The following is a 20,345-nucleotide window of genomic DNA, read 5'->3' on the forward strand; positions in this document are numbered from 1 at the left end:
TTTACTCAAAAAGCTCCAATCTCCCTCTTTTGCTTCAGGCCCTGTTGTGTAATGTAATCAGAAGCTTTGATTGTGAACATGTTGTACCTTTGTAGGATGCAGAGTGGGTTTAATCAATGTCTCTACAAGGGCTGGTGTCCAAATCAGGACCATTTTATTTATTTTAGGAGACAAAATGTTTGAAGGTAAGAAGAGTATGTCTGACACAATTTCTATAGTTTCACTTTCAGAAGACTATTCACTTTGCAATTTCTTATGTAGATGTTGAAACTTTGTGGTTACAAAGTTTGTGGCTCAACCAAGAATGCCCATATCTATAAATATATATATATATATATATATATATATATATATATATATATATATATATATATATTTTTTTTTTTTTTTTTTTTTCTGCTTGTCAGAGTGAATATCTGATATCCAGCGATTACTAATCATTCCATTGTCAACATATCTCTAAATATGGCTTGTCATGGTGACTTAGCATTTACGAAGGCATGGAGCAGACTACAGACACAGTGATGTTTCAATCAAAGCCCAGAGTTACATCAGGAAGCACAGAGACCGGACTAGTCTGACCTATAGTGAGGAGATATAACATGTTTACCGAGCTAATACTCAGTCACTGTGAAGGTTAGATAACTAACAATGGCTAATGGATAATTTGATATCCTCCTCACACACACACACACACACACACACACAAACACAGATAACCACTGATTATACCTAAAAAGTCAAAAATCAAAGACTGCCTTCGGCACACACACACACACACACACATACTGTAATTTATCTTGTGGCGGTGACCCATTTGTAATGTCATTTTAGTCAATTAATTTACCAGTTTTTATTATTACTTGGACTTATGATGTTTAGTGTCAGTAAACCAAGCAGCTCAATCCCTGACCAGTGTTGCATCAGAATGGTACAGTCAGCATGAATTTGCGTGGTGGACACTTTCTTTTCAGAGGGCAAAAGCATGATGCAAGATGCACCTGCTGTTGCCTTCTACAGGATGTGTTTTTGTGTTTGTGGCCTACATTTATTCAGAAAGTCCAAAAATAGCAATCGACTTTAACTGAAAACAATAGTAAACCACAAGAAGCTCACTGTTTTACCCCAAGATAAGTGATAGACTGGAGGGCACTTCTAATAGTGGTAATCATCAAAAGGAGTTTGTATTAAGATAATATATAGTACTGTTATGACACTGATTATCCCAGAGACAGGCTGAGGAAAATGTCAACTGCATTTATTTGTGCAAACATTTGAACAGACTTGGAAGCGCTCTCACGGGGAATTCCTTTTCTAGCTCAGGCCATCACCTTTATTGACTTGCACCCCCATGTTATATGCTCAATCACTGTTTGTTACTTTATCTTTTATTCTCCCTATCACACACACACAAACACACAAACACACACTTTAACGCTTTATAGTTTTGTTTTTCACTTAACACTATTAACCAGACCAGTACCATGAAAAAAATACATTATATTGTAATTAAACATTTTCTCAATCAATGACAATATGTATGAAGAGACACAAGAAACACGCAGACACTTTGAAGGGGAGTGTATTCTTTGTTTGTTGCACTAGTTTTGGGGGAGGAGAACAAAGCAAGCAACCCTTAAAAAAATCTTCTCACCTCGCTGATCAGATGATTTCAAGGCGATAAACCATCTTCATATGCCACAATCAAGATCTCACATCTCGCTTGCTGTATTTTATGCTGATTTCATTCACAGTTATACAAACACCTGTAGACTATCTAACAATCTACACTTCAGACGTTAAAAGCAATACTGAATTTACTAAACTGGAAACTGGAGAAATCAGACTTTCTCTCGCTGTGGTTCCAAATACAAAAAAAAAAAAAAAATTATCAATATTTTGTAATATCATTTTGACATTTCCATTGAAATAATGCTCCCTCACTGGCCAGCAGAATTCAGGCTCATTTAACTGTTAAATAAGAAAATAAATACATAATTTAAGTAAAATAATCTTTATGGCATAGATTGTCTCCTATGTTATATTTTCTACCATATTTCATATTTTTCCTTTACATATATATTCCTCTATTTTAGCCACATAATTACAAAACAATAACATTCTGTTTTTTTGTTTTTTTTCATAAACATGTCACAATAGATAATCACTGGTCAGGACTGCAGCACTGATCATACTTATCTAAATTACCTAATGCAGGACAAGGTTCATACAATCTTAATCTTTTTTAAACATGTTATTCTAAACAAAGGTCCAGTAGATTTTCCATTTAAAAATTAAGAAAATACATGAATGCACCATGAAATTATTCAAACAATTTCAGATCTATGCAAGCATAACTATCCTGCATTTTCTTCACCTAACATTTACATTGAAGTTAAATTTTTATTCTGTCCATCCTACCATGTTTGTCTAACAATTTTCACAGTCACAATTATAACAAAGAGGAGTCAAAAACAGCACTTTACAGCACAAAAATCACAGTACCGGAATGTACAGTATGTCCAGCAGCAAACCATGCAAACACAGTCCCACCCCATTCACTGCCACAGCTAGCCCCACACACACACACACAAAAACACACACACACACACACACACACACACACACACACACACACACACACACACACACACACACACACACACACACACTTCCACCATCCAAAACACACAATTCCATAAAAGCACATACACACAGAAACTGATTACAGACATACACACTGAGGTTACAGCCACAACAGTATACACTGTATAAGTGTCTAAGATGGTGCATCAGAGGTCACACGGCAACAATGCAACACAACTATTGTGACCATTGTCACTGTCAGCTAATCACCAGGATCTGTAAGGGAGGATCTGAGCAGTAGAGAACAAAAACACAAACAGTGAACAGAAAAGTCAAAATTATTTTTTTTAAAAAGTAAATGGTTAGGACCATTTCATGTATTTGAAATATCACATTAGTATTATGGTATTTCACAGTAGGGGAACTTGTCAGCTTTGTATCATACTACTTACAGTATAATCAGTATAATACAAAGCCCTGTAGCAGCTCTACATAGTAGAGTCCCTGCTCACATTTTGGTGGAGATATCCAGATTGTTGCTTCCATGTTGAAAACATCATGCAAGAAAAGTCAAAGCAAGTGTGTGGTTTCTGTGTTCTGGGTAAATTTGTTTAAAAAGTAACTTAGCCTCTTTGCTGATGTGAGTGTTACATAAGGCCCATTAACTCATAAAAGGAATGTGAGTAAAAGCAATACACATTGGGTGAGATATTGCTGTAGTTACCACTGTAGTTGGCACTGCAGAGTTAGTGGCCAACAATTAATCAACTGGTTCCAGCGAGACAGCTATGCTGTGTCAGCTTACAGTGAACCTCCCACGCCCATCACATCCCGCTGCACTGATTTGGCGGTCTATTTAAAGGCCTTTACGCTCACATTCACCCTCTACACTGACATGTGCCGTGCTGCTACCATCCTGAACCCCAGTCTCCACCTACGCTGGCTCTGCTCTGTTGTTATACACCTCAGAGGGACTTAATTCCCATTGGTGGATCATTTGAAATGTTCCTTGCATGTTATATCATGCTGAATTTCCAAAGCATATGTACAAGAGCAGAGCCATACCACAGATTCAAACTGCATGGTTATGTCCATTTGTAGATTTACAGAAACTAATGATGTGAATGATTGTTGACAGAAATGGTGATGCTTTCATAGGATGTTTTGGAATAAAAATCATTTTTCACCATGTCTCTATGGTGCTTTTGGTCTGAGCGATTTGTTTCATAAAAGACACGTTCCACAACTAAAGCAAACTGAGTGGTATGTGAGCAATGTCAAGTATGTCATACTTTGTTTCTCAAAAGCATTTTCTTTCGCTTGTATGCAGTCTGCTGACATGACTGCTCTCTACGTTGGGAAGATGCTCTGTAAAAAGTATTAAGTAACCACTCTTTGACTCTGCGTGACCATAAATCCTTGAGTATTTCCTAATGCAAGGTGACAGCTCCCTGTACTGTCCACACCTGAGAACGGACAAAGATAGAAGAAACACAGGACAGAGTGAAAGGGTTACAAATTAAAAATATACAATGTGCAAAGCTTAATAAAACAACTCAAGGCAAAGTGAGCCTCCTGGGCAAGCCAGACAGCTGTTCCTGAAAAGGATGGCATCAGAAACTGTACATTTTAATTACAGAAAACATACAGTGTAGCGAATGTATCAAATAAAAGACACAACAGTTGGCTGATGTGACCTGTGACAACAGCAGGACTTGGTGTTGCATCACACTCCTGAATCCTCTGTGTTTTTGTCTTTCTCTCCAGGAGCAGTCGCCGGGCTGCTGCTGCCCTCTGCTGGGCGTCCTGTGGACTCACTCTCAACTGCTGTTGAGGTGCTGGATGGGAAACCATCAGCGACTTTGAGCCCTTTCACTTTGGCCTGTGCAGGACTGCCAGAGCGGCTGCGACTGTGGGTGTGGCTGCCGCTGCGATGCTTGCAATGTTTGCCCTTACGTGGACTGGGACTGCGGGACCTCGTCTTCATGAGGACAACAGTGCTGTCATCTTCTGAGCTAAAGTCAGAGCTGTCGGAAGAACTGATGTCAAGGCCTGAAGTGGGAAGCTGGATCTGAAGATAGACAATAAAGAGTAGGAAGGAGGGGATAAAATATGGAGAAAGAGCAGCACAAATGTCAGGGATGTGGTGGGAATGAAAAAAGTGATAAATGATGTACTGTCACCCTCTGAGAGACGATGCATTTGATTGCTTTAACCTCAAGAAAGCAGTACCAGAGTTATGATTACCTGAAATGGCTCTGTTACACCCACAAGGGTGCTCATGTTGTTGCTATAGTAACCCAAGATAAAGTCCCCTGAGCCTTTGGGCAATTCCTCCTCAGTAAATGTTACCTGGAAAACAGTTAGTCAGACATTTATTAAATGTGAAAGGAAATGTTCTCTGAAGAGAACTCAGCACGCATCCAGATTACCTCATGTTCCTGTCGGTGAAAGTCAGCTTCCTCTTGCTTGGCCCACACATATCCCACATAGTCCTTGTGGTGTTTGAAACCCACCTATGAAGGCAGCAGCAAAATCACAAAATCTAACTACTTGATTAATATTTGTAATGCACAGAATTATTAGTTATGACAGTAGAGGTTACCTTGTACAGTGCGATCCAGTCCCAGGAGCTGCGTGAGTAGTTGGGCGCCAGTTTGAATTTTGCTGTAGCATCGGCAATGCTGTTCCACTCATCCTCCACTATGAGTGTGACCAGGGGAATATCCACCTTGTACGGGAACTTCAAAGAACCAAATGCATGGCCATATTGTATTCTTTAGATATTTCCTGATCTAAATCATAACTTTGCTAAGTTTATATTGGCAAAGTTCTTGTACAGCTCTTTAGACATTATTTAGATATTGTTTGGTATTTGGTACAGAAACTTTGGTACAGAAAGTATTATATTATCACATTAGAACCACTATCAAGCCCTAATAATATCATCAAATTCAAACTGACCCTATATTTTTCATAAAACAATAAAATCTCAGCATTTCAACATTTGATATGTTGTCTTTGTTCTATTTTCAGTTAGATATGGGTTTACATGATTTGCAAATCATCGCATTCTGTTTGTACTTACATTTTACACAGAGTCCCAACTTTTTTGGAAACGGGGTTGCAATTGATAGGTCAAAGGCATCTTAACATTGTACCCTGGTATGTCTCACCTGCAGTGTAAAGATGGAGGAGACTGGTTTGTGGTCGCTGACGGTATACTCCATGTGACTTCGGTAGCAGTGCTGCGTCACTTTGGCCCCGCTGGTCAACCCTGAAATAGAGCCACGCTTCCCTGCACTGAGTGCAGCGCCGGCAGGTGCAGTGGCTCTCAGGCGCCACAGAATCCGATCAGTCCAAGCTGGTTTACGCTTCTTTCCACTAAGATGTTGACAGAAAGATAGTGATGGATCAAGAGAAAGACCTTCCCTCAGTACCATTTCATTTAAAAACACAACATAGGAAAAAAAGAAAGTGCGTCTCCAGGCAAGTGAGGACCTTTCAGAGAGGAGAGTTAAGTTTACTGAGCAAGGCACTGAGATATTTGGTCAGAGGCTTAGAATTTATAACAGCACCCCTGGCGACACCAACCTTGTGTCGTATGTATTTGTTCCAACATCAAACTTGTAGGTAGGAGCAAATTTCAGCGGTCCCTCTTGGAATCCCTCCAACACTGTCTCACTGTCTTTGGCCATGTTCAGCTGTAAGATTGACAATTAACAGACATGACTCACTGAAGATTTCTTACAGCTCTTACAAGAAGGTTTCTCTTATGCCCTCTAGTGCATGCACCTACACAGTACACTGTCCACCAGGTGAGAGAAGACATTTTATCATATACTTCCTGACTTTTTAAGTCATTTAGTCATTCTGATGTAAAGTAAAGATTTAAGAGTGAGCAGCTTTTTAGAAAACAAGTCTGGGTGACAATTCTGTGTATAGACCAACTATTGCTCTCTAAAATATTAAACATCAAAAATCAACCCAGTCGGCTGCTATAAATTCAGATGGTGTAAGGGACGAGTGATGTTAAACTCATTTTCACAGTCTTCTTCTTTTACATATATTAGACAACCATTACTTTTACCTGATCTTTTTCCCACAGCATTGGAAACTTGTTGTTATCAATGGCTGATTTCACCACTTGCATATCCAGATCATCAATGCGGAAATTGAGATCCCCAAACCAGAACACCACACTGTACAAAAAAGAGCAATTTCATAAATTCATCAATTTAAACAAGTGCAAGTACATGAGTAGTTATTCAGTGCAGATTGTGACAGCAATTCCCGGAGAAACCATGAATATGGAGAAAAGAAGTCTGGGACTGTTTGTCACAGTTTTATCAAACTGGAAAGGTTCCATCAGATTTTTTTTACTGCTTATTCAGCAGATTAATTATGTGTGTCAGTGTGTGTGTGTGTGTGAGTGCTGACTTACTCATGATCAAGAACCCCAGTGGCAGCCTGGCCCTCAAACTGCTGCTGCTGCAGGATGCTCTCAAAGTCCTCCATGCGCTGCTCCGAGTTTTCCATGTGAGCCGGCAGGTGGCAGTTCAGGAAGCAGATGGTGTGACCGAACACTGACATGCGGGCACTCACTCCGCCTTTATTCCCCTGTAATATTATAAAAGAAAGGAAGGCACACACTGCTGAGATGAGGGGAAAATGCATTTGTTGGAGTCTCTCTGACATTTTCCTCAAAGCAAAATTGGATGAAATAAAGAATGAATGAATAAAATATAGTCAGCGATGGACAAGTGCCTAAAGACAGTGATAAGTGTGTCAGTTTTCCCTGTATTGAGTGGCTTGAGTGTCTCTGCCACAGAGAGACAGGAAGTTTACTCATTAAGCACCATTGTGAATATTTAATGCTTGCAGTGAAGTGCACAGTGGGGGGACAGGATGAGTCTGTGGATTTTTTTCCACTCCTCTCCCAACTGCTCTGACCCACTAAAGCACAAAAGATGCTTTATTGTATAATTCAAAGAGAACTGGTGCTTGTAAACAAAATTCCTGTAGACCCTATGTATACCGTGTGTGTGTGTATGTATGTATGTATATATATATATATATATATATATATATATGTATGTATATATATATATATATATATATATACATATACACACACACACACTATATATATACTATATATAATTTTCTAGCCAGTTAGAACAGATGAAAAATAACCGAATATGATAATCCCTCCAGTCTGCAGTTTGCCCCTGGTTCATTTTTGTTATGCTTGACTTTCCAAGCATGAATAACCGCTGGCTGTGAGATACCAACATCTATCTCTTTCTCATAAAACTGCATGGATGACATTTGAATAACTGGAGTTGATAATATGGTCAGCAGTTGCTCCAGTCTTTCATGTATATGTTAGGTCATTTGCATTAGCTTACCGACATACAGTATGCTCAGTACATGTAACACCGACAACATCCTCATCAGACAAGCTGCACTATTTACAAACCAAGCATCACTGGCATGTCGAAACTGTAGCAGAAAATTTGCATCTCTCAGATCTGTATCAGGGTGTAATGTAGCCTAGTCACTCAGAGATGTACAGCTAAGCTGCAGAGTGAAGTTTCCATCACAGAATGGTGTCAGTAGCCGTCTCACCCAGTAACCCCCCAGGCCAGTCCGGGTAGTCTCAGTCTGGACTCCGCGGAGAAAGGGCAGATGGAAGTACTTGGCAAAGACCAACAGCAACAATCCTTGCATCCGCTGAGAGGTCACCTGAGGGACACACAGGTGAGGAGAAACAGACAAGAGGACAGAGACAGAGAGATAATAAAGAACAAGATAGGATAACATGAATAGGTCCACAGTGAGAGTTATGAGGAGGCATTTTACATAATTCTGAAAAGACAACAGCTCTGGCACTAAAATTTCAATAAACAAATTCTTTCAGTCGAGTCCAGCTTTGCAGTGAGTTCATTTCTGCTGCTCTGCTTCACTTTACCCTCCCTTTGCACTTGTTGGCTTTCTACCCCCTAACATTTTCATTTTGCCCTGTGGCCCAACTCCACCACTACTTAACATGAAGCTCTGCACATTAAAGAGGCCACAGCTTGTGGTCTACCCTCAAAGCGGAAAACAAACCACTTTGTAGAGGAAATGTGACATACACACTCGGACCTTGCCTTTCTTTCAAGCCCCCCCAACCATCATGCTTCTTGTTATGCTACAAGCTATGTGGATTTTGACAACTGTGTGCCACTGATATGAAAAAAACTGTGAAGATATTTTTGTAACGCACAAGAGAGGCAGGAATATGACATGTATTTGTTAAGTGGAGAAAGACAAGGTATTTGCATGCTATGTCAAGCCCCTCACCAGATATTTATGCTCACTCCTCCCTCTCCCTTCCCTCCCTCTCTCCAGTTGTCCACACATCCCAACCCCCAGCCACAGGCCGAAGAAGCACAATCACACCCTGCCTGAAATGCCCTGAGGCCAGTAATGTAGGCACACATCTCCACGTGACATAAGACCCTCCCGCTTGTATACTAACAGGGTATTTGAACGACTTTGTTGCGTAATAGTTTCTACTGAACCGTGAAGTGGACTGACTTTATTTGTGGTACGTGTGCGGACATAGACAATGTGTGTGTCTCTGCGTGTACACTTGTGTAAGGTCTGAGAGAATGTACCTTTGCCTGTGCGTACTGTGGTTGAAAAGCATTTCTTATCAACATCAGTGAACACTGGAAGAGCTCCTGAAGGCTGCCTAGCTGTATTTTAGGCTAGAACAGAGAAGACATTTAAGCACAAGACAAGTGTGAATGTGTGTCTGTGTGTGTTAGTGTGTGTGAGAGATGGAGAGAGTGCATGTGTGCAGCGATGTATGTTTGACCTTGTAGCACACACAACTGAAGGAATGAGTTGTGAGTAACAAGTGTGATGTGATCTTCACCTTTTCATTACTCAGTATGTACTCAGTACTAGATGTCATTTGCTGGATTTCTGAAGGAATGTAATGTCATTTATTGACATACGTACTTAAAAAGTTTGTCTCAAATTAAATACTGTGATTCTGGTGATACATTACCCTGATATGATATGACCTAAACTAAACATTAATCATGTTATAAAACTATTAAATTTTACAGCTTAGCAATATTTTAAATGCATGTTTAGCTGCTTCACAGTGTAATAAATCAGTCAAAAAATTGTTGAGAAAAGGTCAAAAAAACAGTTGTACTACAATGAATTCAGTAGAGTGTGAAATGTTCCAATTAGAGATTAGGGCCAGAAAAAAACTGCCTTTGCTAATTTACACAGCTAAACTGTAGCTTACTCAAACAGAAATAATGGTGACAATCAGCAACTGTTTGGTGAATGGCCAGAAAAAAAGTGTCTTGTTGGCTATGTGTTCTTGCAGTGCAGGACTTATTTGAAAAAGCTTTTTCTTGTGCTTGCAGCAGTTTAAGTACCTGACAATGAGTCTGGGTGAGCAGAGTATCTCAGAGAGGAAAGAAGAGATAGGGTGTTGTTTTACTATGTGTCAGTCATGACGACCGACACCACCACGTATCTCCTTCTACTTAAGAGTTTGACACAACTCCAACGAACACATTCCCCAACCTGCTCACAGTATTATGCATATGAAGCACACAAAAAGGTCACATCAAGATTATTTTAACTAGAATTACCGCCTTGCGGTTGTATGCCTTCGCCAACCAGCCAAGTTGCAGGAAATGTGGTCACTGCCCTTCCTGAGTTACAACATTGAATAATGGCAAGATGTGTTTTTGCAGAACATTATGATGTTACAGTGTCACACTTCCTATATCCTATCAGAAATTTGCGTTACACTGTGGCATAATTAGCGCATAAATTTGTGTCATGGCCAAAAAAGTGTTTTGTGAGGTCACAGTGACCTTGACAATTGACCACTTAATTCTAATCAGCTCATCCTGGAGTCCAAGTGAATCTTTGTGCCAGATGTAATGAAATTCCCTTGAGCATTCCTGATATATCGCATTCACAAGAACATGACGTCACCATGACCTTGGCAACGTTGAGATATGACATTCAAGAGGCCAGAAATGTGTTTGTGAGGTCACATTGACCTTGACCTTTGACCTTTGACCACCAAAATCGATTCACTACATCCTTGAGATCAAGTGAATGTTTGTACCAAATTTTAAGACAGTCGCTCAAGGCGTTACTGAGATATTGCATTCACAAGAATGGGATGAACGGATGGACAACCAGAAAACATAATGCTGTCTTTGGTGCGGAGGCATAACAAGGTTTCAACTAATGTAGCGGACCGTGAGGTAGCTGGAGGACAGCATCAGTCTCACTGTCAAAGGCCCATCAACACTGACAACAACATGATCCAAAAATAAAACAGCACCCTGGGAGACATTTGTCTAGTTCTCTCAGCTCGACAGCTGATTCTCGCTCTCTGGCTCACCATGCCAACAGAGCCAAGCATCGTTTCAGACGCAGCCAGACAAACACCAACCAGTTACGCACCCTTACAAACATAAAATATGGGAAATACAAACACACCATACAGGTCTTTAGAAACTAATGTATCATATTTGATATTCTGTATAGTGTAGGATATAGATTGGGAAGTACTCCACAACCCATTCAATATGTGCATTGCATGGAACCCAGTGGATTTCTTAGTATACTACCTTTCCACACTGTGTAGGCATTATGAAATAGAAAGATAGAGAAATAAGGGGTAGGTATGCAGGCATAAAGACACAGAGGGAGACCAAGTGACAGTGACTTTGCATTATGAACTTGGCAGACAGCAGAAGATAGCAGATACGCTGACATTATACGCCTGTTATAAATTATCACCCCATCCGTTGCTCAGGGAACAAAATGAGCCGAAACAGCAGCAGGAACCAGAAAGCTCATCAGTAATGCATATGAGTCTAAGCTGTTGAGCATTTTTACAGTGAGAGTGTGCATATGTGTTTATAATAAAAGCCATTACTGACCAGCACATAACCAAAGGGGCTGAGTCTCTCCATGCAGACCTCGCTCCACTGGTCTGTGAAGAGGACATCTTTCAGCCTTTTGTTAATCATGGAGTTCACTTCCTGCAGCCTTGAAGAAAAATGACACACAACAAGGCACAGGGGTCAACAGCAGACTGAGATGTAAGAGGGGCTGATGAGAGCAAGCTTGTAATGTAATGGTGGATTAATAAATGGAAGGGAACTGATGCCATAGGGAGAGAGAGAGACATTCAAATCTGGGCCTGACTGCTCATTAGTGACATTGTCTGAGGCGTCGATGTGGGACAAGCGAACATAAATGGACCCTTCAGCTTTTATGTGGAAGAAACTGGATGACTACCGCACCACAAAACACTCACCCGATAATGTACATGTCTGTGTTTCCATCACCCACATTCAGCCCCAGCAAGGAGGTGATGTCATCAGGTGGCGTGGCCGAACCCACGTTCCAAGTGATGATGTGCACCCTGTTGAAAAAGGTGTTATGTAATATCTCTTATAAACACTTATCTCCTACACCGACTCTGAGCCAGACAGCAGAGCGCTTGTATTATTGTATATACTGTATTGTATATAACACAATGTATCATAACTCTCCTGGTAACAGTGACGTACATCATATAATGTGAGGTCTTGACTGTGAGCTCGAGTGGTCTCCTTGACAAATCTACACATTGATTACACAAAGCAGAATTATTATATTGTTCTTGCATAAATTTGTGTAAAATTGCTAAATAAATATTAATATTACATAACATTACAAAACTGATTACAAACTGATTGTTGATTTCCAGCATCCACTGTTGCCATTAGGCAAATTAACACCAAAAAGTAGGGCAGCTTTCCAACAGTAATGATCGAACCCAAAGGTTGGATAAGGCATTGTAGCCTGGAAGCTCAGTCATTAGCAATGTGCCAATTCTAGGGCAGTTCAAGGAGAAGTTTGGTAAATTTAAGCATCTGTCAATTAGAAAATCTAAATAATCCACATAAATGTGAACATGAAGATGTCTAAATTGTACAGCCACCCACAATCCTGAATAGGACAAGCAGTTTAGGCAATAGTTGTCCCAACTTGTCTACTGTACATGTCACACATGTTTAAGAACCCACATTTAATGCATCATTTGTATTAACAGAAAAAAATTGCTGAACATTTTCCCAAATTACACATATGAATGAACAGGCAGCTCTTCTTCTTTTACTGCCCAAACTGAGGTAACGGCACAGGATACAGCATATAGGACATTTCTGGGCCATCAAGTGCCCCACATGTGTCTGAAACCTCGGCCTAATTCAGCAGGGAGTGATCTTCCCAGGAAGTCAGGCATTTTCTGTATTGGCCCAATGTCAGACTTGTTCCAGTGAACTCGAGGTCCAGCTTCTGAGCAAATTCCAAAAATCTTCTATAAAAAGTAGTGAGCTCACTATGCACGCTGATCACTAGGCAGTGTCATCGTTAAACATTCCCTTGTCTAAACCATCAGCACACCCCTCTCACTACATCACTGCAGCACTGTAGCTACTACACTGACAGAAGCCTTATTTAGGTGTGGAAGTTTTCTTGTTCAGTAAACGACCTAAATGATCCTTCGATTTTACTACATGCAACTGTGCGCTGAGACCTTTGAAAAGAGCTCTGTAAAAACTGTATTCATAATCTTTCTTTTTTGTATTTTTTTTAACTCTGGGATTGTAAATTGCTGAGAAGACAATATTCTGGCCTAGCATTGTGTCAAAGGTCACTGACTCAGTCTTCACGGATTCATTTCCAGAAATTCAGTTAACTGTACAATGATTCACTCCCTGCTGAACCAGAATGTGATTAGAGACACACCCATAGAAACAGGGAGTAAAAATAATATGTTATATTCAAGTTATTTATCATTTATAAGCAGTATACAAACATTTAATGCTACTACTACTTTAATACACACCATAATGTAGTTGTGAACAAACGTAAGGACTTTTTAATTTTCTATTCCTGTACACTCTTTATCAACATATATCATGTCTCCTGTGAAGACATATTTTATATTATTACAACTGTGTTTTACTATATTGGCATTTATTGTTTGTTTATATAGCAGACCCCACTTATAGGTGTCCATAGGATGAGTTATAGTTGTTAACAAATCCATTAATAACACTTGTATCTGCTACATTATGATCTGTTATAAACCATTTCATAATGTCTGCATACTGCAAATAAATTCTAAATATAGGGTCTATAGGAATGATTTAGCTACATGTTTGTAATAATCATGCAGCCATACAGTGCAGCAATGTTTATAAATAAAAGTTGTGTGTGCTAAGGCTAATCTTTCTTAGCTGTCTGGGAATGAGGCACCCTGTGGAGACATGCTGAGACATGAATGTCACACACAGATCAGGACACTTGCCTGAAGTCTTCAACTGTCTGGGCCTGAGTGTCAGCTGTGCCTGCTACAGAGAGGGCTCTCTGTGTGTGAGGGTTCAGGTGAGGAGGCACAGGCCTGCTAGAAGGTGGGTGGGGGACCGAGGCAGCCCTAACTGGCTGGTGTCCTGGACCTTTAGGACGAGCCCTAACGCTGGGCCCAGTATGCTCCCCTAAGGGTCTGACTGCTGCAGGGCCAGAGGGTTTGGGGCGACTCGCCGCAGTGCCATCAGGAGTGCACTCGTCCCGGTTAGCCACTGGAGTGGGTTGAGCTTTGGGCTCAGCTTTAGGTTCGGAGATGTCTACAGAGCCCTCTACTCTGGCGCTTCTCTGGGGCCGTCGAGGCCTGACAGGAGCTGGAACCTGGCCGGGATTGGGATCTGTGGCTGGAGCCGCTGTAGTTGATGCTGGAGCTGGAGTTGTTGTTAAAGCTTCTGCTGCTCCATTTGGGTTGTCTTCTTGTGTCTGACTTTGGCTCTGATTATCTTGGTCCATTTCTTAAGATTTCTGTGACAAAGAAAACAATTGTTGGAATGTTTCCACTTGCGAGATGCACATTATGTTTCCATTTTAGGAATTGAACTCACACTCATTCAAAACATCTCACAAAACTAACGCTGATGATAACATTTTTGTGTAGCATCAGAATTATATGGAGGGATTTTAAAGAGCAGTTGCGGCAGCCATACAATGATGATACAATGTGATAAATAAATCAAATAAAAAATAATAACAAATAAAACTATAACTAATAAAAAAAATGAATTAAAAAATAATACATTAGAAAAGAAGCTAAGAAGGCAAAGGGAGGACTTCTACCTCTGAATCACTGGACAGCAAAACAAGCAGCCTCTTTCACAAATGACAAGTCAATTCAGCTGATGAGTGCAGGACTGTCATGAGACCCTATTGACCCAGTAGGAAAGCTGAGTGAGTCAATCAGGCTCCCTCCCTCATGACTGTTCAATTACCTGCCTTCTCATGGCCTTGAAACCAGAAGGATACAGTGGGAGAAGACATTTGAAAGAACATACAACATAAAAACAACTGCCCGACAGCAGGAATATTGTCCTAACCTCTTCCAACTTTTTGGAGGAGATGGGAGATTTGGAGAAAAAACAAAGGCCTGGACACAGTCTATCATCCCCTCTACTTCTGCCTAAGCCGCCTGCTAGTCCTCCAGTAACCAGGGAGATGCTCAGTCAGTTCGTATCAGCTCAGAGCACCTGCTACACACTGACATGAGGAACCACTGCACAGTCCAGAACAGCAAAAGTCAATAGTGCAGAATAAACAACAACACAGAGAGAGGAAGCTGCAGAGAGATCAGTCAGACACTGATAGCAGCAGAGGAGGAAAACAGGGGTAAAAGAGGAATATAAGCCAACGGATTCAAGTAACAATCCATTCAATTATTGTGTGGATAAAAGTCCACTTTCCTTTTCTCTATTGTTGACTGACAACTGAAATAGCAATGATGCTACTGAATTTGTTTTTTAAATGGAAAATACATGAAGCATTTTACCTCAGAGGCAACTGCGTCAATGAATTGATGAAAAATACATAAATAGCTGAGTAATTATAGTGATATTCAACATGAAGATGAAACAAGTGACTCTGAAAAAAATGGAAAAAGATGTTAGGTGCACTAGTCCTAAAATAAAAAAACAGCAAGGATTTCTCAGATTTCTCAGAAAAAATAAAAATAAAAATTGCCACATAGATGTAAGAAGTGTAACACATGAGAGAGGACAGGAAAATATTTTTTATTTGAGTAAGAGGACCCCTAACCCTGTGCACAGCAAAATCATGGTAGACATCAACCCATCATATTTACTACATGGCTGAAATTATGTCCTGTACATTAGGGACATATTTTAGTCAGTGGGGAGACAGTTATCTGGTTGGGGACAGAGAAACAACAAGAGCTCTCTCACAATTTTTCACATGACCTTGAAGAGACGGAGACCATTTCTTTCGTGCAGAGAGGAGAGCTGCCTCTGTGCTCCTCATGTGCCCAGAAACATGGTGGTCTTTCTGTCCACCAATAACCTGGTGCCTGGCTGGAGATAATGCATTCCTATGGTCCATGTATGGCATTTAGTGTGAGTGAGTGTGGAGAAGGGGTAGGGGTGTCAGGGCGATTGGGCATACATGGGAGTGGGTGGGTGCAAAACGAGCCGAGGGAAGCAAGAAGGAGAGCCGTGCGAGACAGCCCATTCAGTGACAACACTGTGTCTCTTTGCTGAGTGTCTCTAAACTGATCCTCTCACACTTCCCTCTGGCACCGTCTATTTTTCCAAGCTTTAATCCCCCTACCCTCTCTCTCTGTCTCTCTCTTATCGTCCCATTTCTCTAATCCTTCCTCTCTCCACATCTTCTCCAGACTCTGTTTTTCCATCGTACCCACCTTCGCTGCACAGGCACTAAATTGCTCAGCCCTCCAGTTTAGTTTTTCCCATCCTACCTTTTTCCTTTTACATCAAGCTGACCTAAAATCTTCTCTTTCCATTCCTCTCTTATTCCCCCTGCGCTCTGTGAGGTGACACTTGTGCTCCTCCAGCGACATGCTCTGTATTGTTTCCTTCAGCCAACCACCTCACAGTCACTATCAGTGACGTCAACATGCCACAGTCTCAGCAGCCAAAGTCCCAATGACCAGACATAGATCATAATCAGTAGTAATGTTCTGTCTCTGTGCTTGGGAACAAGGGAAAAACTGATGGTATGTGATCATGGGAATGAGAGCGTGTTAAGTCCATGTATGAGATACTGCACAAAAATAGCTGGGAAGGAGGAGGTACGTATGTAGGACTTTGTGACGCTGACATGGACACTGATTATGGTGGAAGCAGCACATGCAGAGGCTTCTCTGTTTGTGTTTAGGAAAACGCTGTTCTATATTTTTTTTGCTGACCAGAATCTAAATACAGTGCAGTTAATCTTTCTAAAACAAAAAAAATGTTCATTTTCTTTATATCTGAACAAGAGTCAAATGTTTATCATCTCCGAGAATAGTCATGACAGACAACCACTTCTTATTCCGTTCACATTCACAGAGGAGAGAGTGGAATGATTTGATAATAACAAATGTGTCATGGTGTTTACATGCTCCCTCCTGAGGGGGTGAGAGCTGAGAGAGCCAGGGAGGATGTAAAGCAACCCAAACGACAGGCTGTGGCCAGCCTTCTTGCCTCCTCTGGTAGAATTATTTGACAACACAGATCGTTTTGGATGGTCAGAAGTCCCATTTCACATCTTTCCTCTTTAGGGATAACATGAAGGTCATCGAGTAAGGATAAGAAGGAAGTTATCTATATGGTCACACTGAATGATCTTTTATCTTAAATGCTCAGCTCTGTGTGGTTGGACTCTGCGATTCCGGCTTTAATGTTAATCACCTTTTCAGTGTTTAATTTTGTGTGTCGGTGTTCAGGCCCTCCAGGGTCATACGCCCCTGTGACAGGGATACTAATGATGACCCAGACAGAAATGACACCGGCAGCTGCTGCCACCGCTGTAAATGGCTGCTCCAGGCCCTGGTGCCATTGAGTACCCCTCCCCTGTGTCCAGAGGGCCTTATCTTTCTGTTTAGGTCACATCCAAGGCTGCGGGATGTTAAAATGATTTTGCTCCGACTCTGAAGACATGTGCTGACAATCTACAGTATAAGGTCTGCACTGCAAAATTATGTTGTAAGTTGCAATTTCAGATCCTGCCAATTAACAATTATAGAAATCAGCCAAATAGAAACATTTACTCAGTCTGTTTAAACGGCTCCGTGCAAAAGAAGACAGTCACCATCAGATGCAAAAGCAGCATCTGCCAATAATTGGCATGCATACATTGCACAATGTCAAGTAATTAGGATAAACATTTTCATTCAGTCCAAGATAATCTGTCTGTGAAGAACACTGACCATGGAATCAAAATCAAAAATCAATTAGGGACATGAAAATAATACGTGCTTTGACTGGCACGTGAAATAGGCCTAATGCATGTGTACTATAGACAGACAAAAAAACTAAATCTTACAGAGAAGTCAGTTAACCTCTCACATGTCCCTTCCTGCCCGGTTACTGGTAAGACTTAAGAAACGTGCCATATTTCACAGACTTGCCAAAAGCTGCAACAGCAGCTATTCCAGGAACAACTGATGAAACCTGTTAGAGGAGTCATAATCAGTGCATTGGACTAAAAGTTAAATGCATCATTTTTGAATCCAGTGCTCCCCAATTCTAAATCCTCTTTCAATGCATACATTGCATTACATTACACTGTTGCATAAGAAAGTAGAAAATGTGGCTGCAATCTGAATACTACTGAGCACTGTGATGTACGGTACTGTAAGGGGAAAGGATACATGGTTTATGTTACACTAGATGACAAATTTATAGCATGAGTTAGTTCTGACCGCACATGAATATGCAAATATGCCTGACAACCAAGAAAAGGCTTTTTGACAGGATGTGTCCTTTGATATCTGATATGTAATGTAGAGACTAGAATGCAGATTCTACATTGTACACTGTCAGGGTTGCAGGCACTAGTATTTGGTCCGTAGTAGATGTACATGCATACGTACTGTGACAGAAATGACTGATGTCTCGGCTGAAAGAGGACAGCAGCAGACACAGTACACGGCCTAATTACACTTCGCCTCTGAGGACAATAATTCTGGCTGAGAAGGAGGATGAAGGTCATTTTAATTCAGTGTTTTGCCATCAGATATGATCTCAGACATATGGGTGCTAGAGTGAACATGCCTGTGTGTGTTTGCGTGTCAGAGATGAGGGAGGAAAATATGAGTCCGTGTATACACATGTGTAATGTGTGACTACATGATTATGGTTCAGCAGCATGATTTCTGACACTGAGTGAGAAAAGTAAAAGGTTCATTCATAATAATCATGGTTTTACGTTACAAATAAATACTGTAACACACAGCTATGGCCACTGTATCAATATCCCATCTCATGTAGACACATCCACGGCATGAGGATCATCTTTCAGGGATGTCTTCACAGCTGCTCTCAGGATGAAACAAAAAGTAAACAGCAATATTTCCTCTCTTGCATAATAGGTGTGTTTAAGCTGTCACCACCTCTGGTCCTCAAGAAGTAACATTATAAATGCTCCTGGTAGGTTTCAAGCTTGATCGTAACGCATGCGTGTAGCGGATTAATGATCACCTTTACCTGTTGTGGTTCGAGTGCGCTGAGGGTTTTCACAGCTGACGGATCCTGAGTGAACCGGTCCTGCAGAGGTAGAGGTCGGTCAGTCCGGAGCCTCGGTGGAAGATACGAGATCCGCCCTCTCCGTGAAACGTTAACTAAAAAAACACTGAACTTTCCTTTCCAGTCGCCTCTCAGATGAAACCATCGGCATCCCAGCCCCGTCCTCCCTACCTTCCTTCCTTCCCTCCTTCCTTCCTTCCTTCCCTCCTTCCTTCCTCAGCCGGGAGATGACAGAGAGGAGGAGCAGGTGGGTGTAGAGCTACGCTGGCGATAGATTTGCCAGGCAGGCTACATCTCTCAGAAACACAAGCGTCTCCTCCTGGTCTTTAAAGACGCAGGCTGCAGCAGCTCCCACACACACACACACACACACACACACGCCTGCGTCCTGTGCCTCCCCCCGTCGTGCCCTTCAAACTAAACAAAACGACCGACAGCGCTTCCGTAAACGAGCAGCCACTGCCTGCCAACGACGGTCGGTCTGATGATTACAGGAATCCGACTGTGAAGCTCGCAGAACCAGAGCAGGTAGAAAGGAGATATCTTGGCAATTACACCCACAAACACGACTCCCGTTCGCGAGCTGAAGGGATACACTCTGTTACACACTCGTACACCCGACCCACATGTCCACTGTTACCAGACTGTTAGCTTTTATCTGGGTGTGAGCCGAAATACCATTCAACTGTGTTCTGTGGCCGTTCTATGTGGTGTGGATCTATGGCGAAGCACTACTGCCGCCTGGTGGTTGGTCTGGCGAAGTGAGAAATCAGAGCAGCAGTGAGAGCTGAATGCTCTTACCCTCCAATTAAATAGAAGCACCTGCGTTTTTTAAAATAACTATTTACAGTATCATTTGCCAGAAAAAAAAAAAACCCTACTGCGAGTTAGACATTTGGTCCAGTCCTGCTATGGATTTGAAAGTAATAGAACAAAAAATAAAAAACACAAAATGAAGAGAAGCGAAGCGATCCAAAAGAAAAGTGAATTCTTCTCATCCCCCACTTTTTTCCTCTCTCCAGACTCTAGATTCACCTCAGGTTGTCATGAGTCTGCAATATAAAGCTGTGCAGGGACTGTTTCATAAGTGCAGAGCAGCTTTCA

The 20,345-nt window shown here is 41.3% G+C and overlaps 1 protein-coding gene across 2 annotated transcripts; it reads right to left on the reverse strand.

Moving 5' to 3' along the window:
- Window positions 1-1,425: 1,425 nt before the first annotated feature.
- On the reverse strand, window positions 1,426-19,877 carry inpp5jb (inositol polyphosphate-5-phosphatase Jb). Of its 2 annotated transcripts, XM_071482990.1 has the most exons (14): window positions 19,203-19,877; window positions 13,991-14,511; window positions 11,948-12,055; window positions 11,568-11,676; window positions 8,218-8,334; window positions 7,031-7,206; window positions 6,677-6,788; window positions 6,181-6,290; window positions 5,763-5,970; window positions 5,192-5,329; window positions 5,019-5,102; window positions 4,834-4,938; window positions 4,284-4,657; window positions 1,426-4,052 (listed from the first exon to the last, which is right to left on the reverse strand). In XM_071482990.1, exons 2-13 carry the CDS (start codon window positions 14,497-14,499, stop codon window positions 4,313-4,315), a joined length of 2,121 nt encoding a protein of 706 aa, XP_071339091.1. In that variant the 5' UTR covers window positions 14,500-14,511; window positions 19,203-19,877; the 3' UTR covers window positions 1,426-4,052; window positions 4,284-4,312. The 2 variants fall into 2 exon arrangements, with proteins under 2 accessions (XP_071339091.1, XP_071339089.1); XM_071482988.1 differs by having other exon boundaries at window positions 1,426-4,657.
- Window positions 19,878-20,345: the final 468 nt, after the last annotated feature.

This window comes from Trachinotus anak, unplaced genomic scaffold (assembly GCF_046630095.1).
Source record: "Trachinotus anak isolate AG129_WGS33_773 ecotype Australia unplaced genomic scaffold, CSIRO_AGI_Tana_v1 ptg000008l, whole genome shotgun sequence".
NCBI classification, from domain to species: domain Eukaryota; kingdom Metazoa; phylum Chordata; class Actinopteri; order Carangiformes; family Carangidae; genus Trachinotus; species Trachinotus anak.

What these genes read in the sequence shown, in the direction of transcription:
- inpp5jb (XM_071482990.1), bottom strand. Translation starts at nt 14,499, where the DNA reads ATGGACCAAGATAATCAGAGCCAAAGTCAGACACAAGAAGACAACCCA. An exon ending in ACAGACATGTACATTATCGG is followed by an intron (nt 11,677 to 11,947) that starts GTGAGTGTTTTG and finishes TTTTTCTTCAAG; the next exon opens with GCTGCAGGAAGTGAACTCCA. An exon ending in GCCCCTTTGGTTATGTGCTG is followed by an intron (nt 8,335 to 11,567) that starts GTCAGTAATGGC and finishes TGTGTCCCTCAG; the next exon opens with GTGACCTCTCAGCGGATGCA.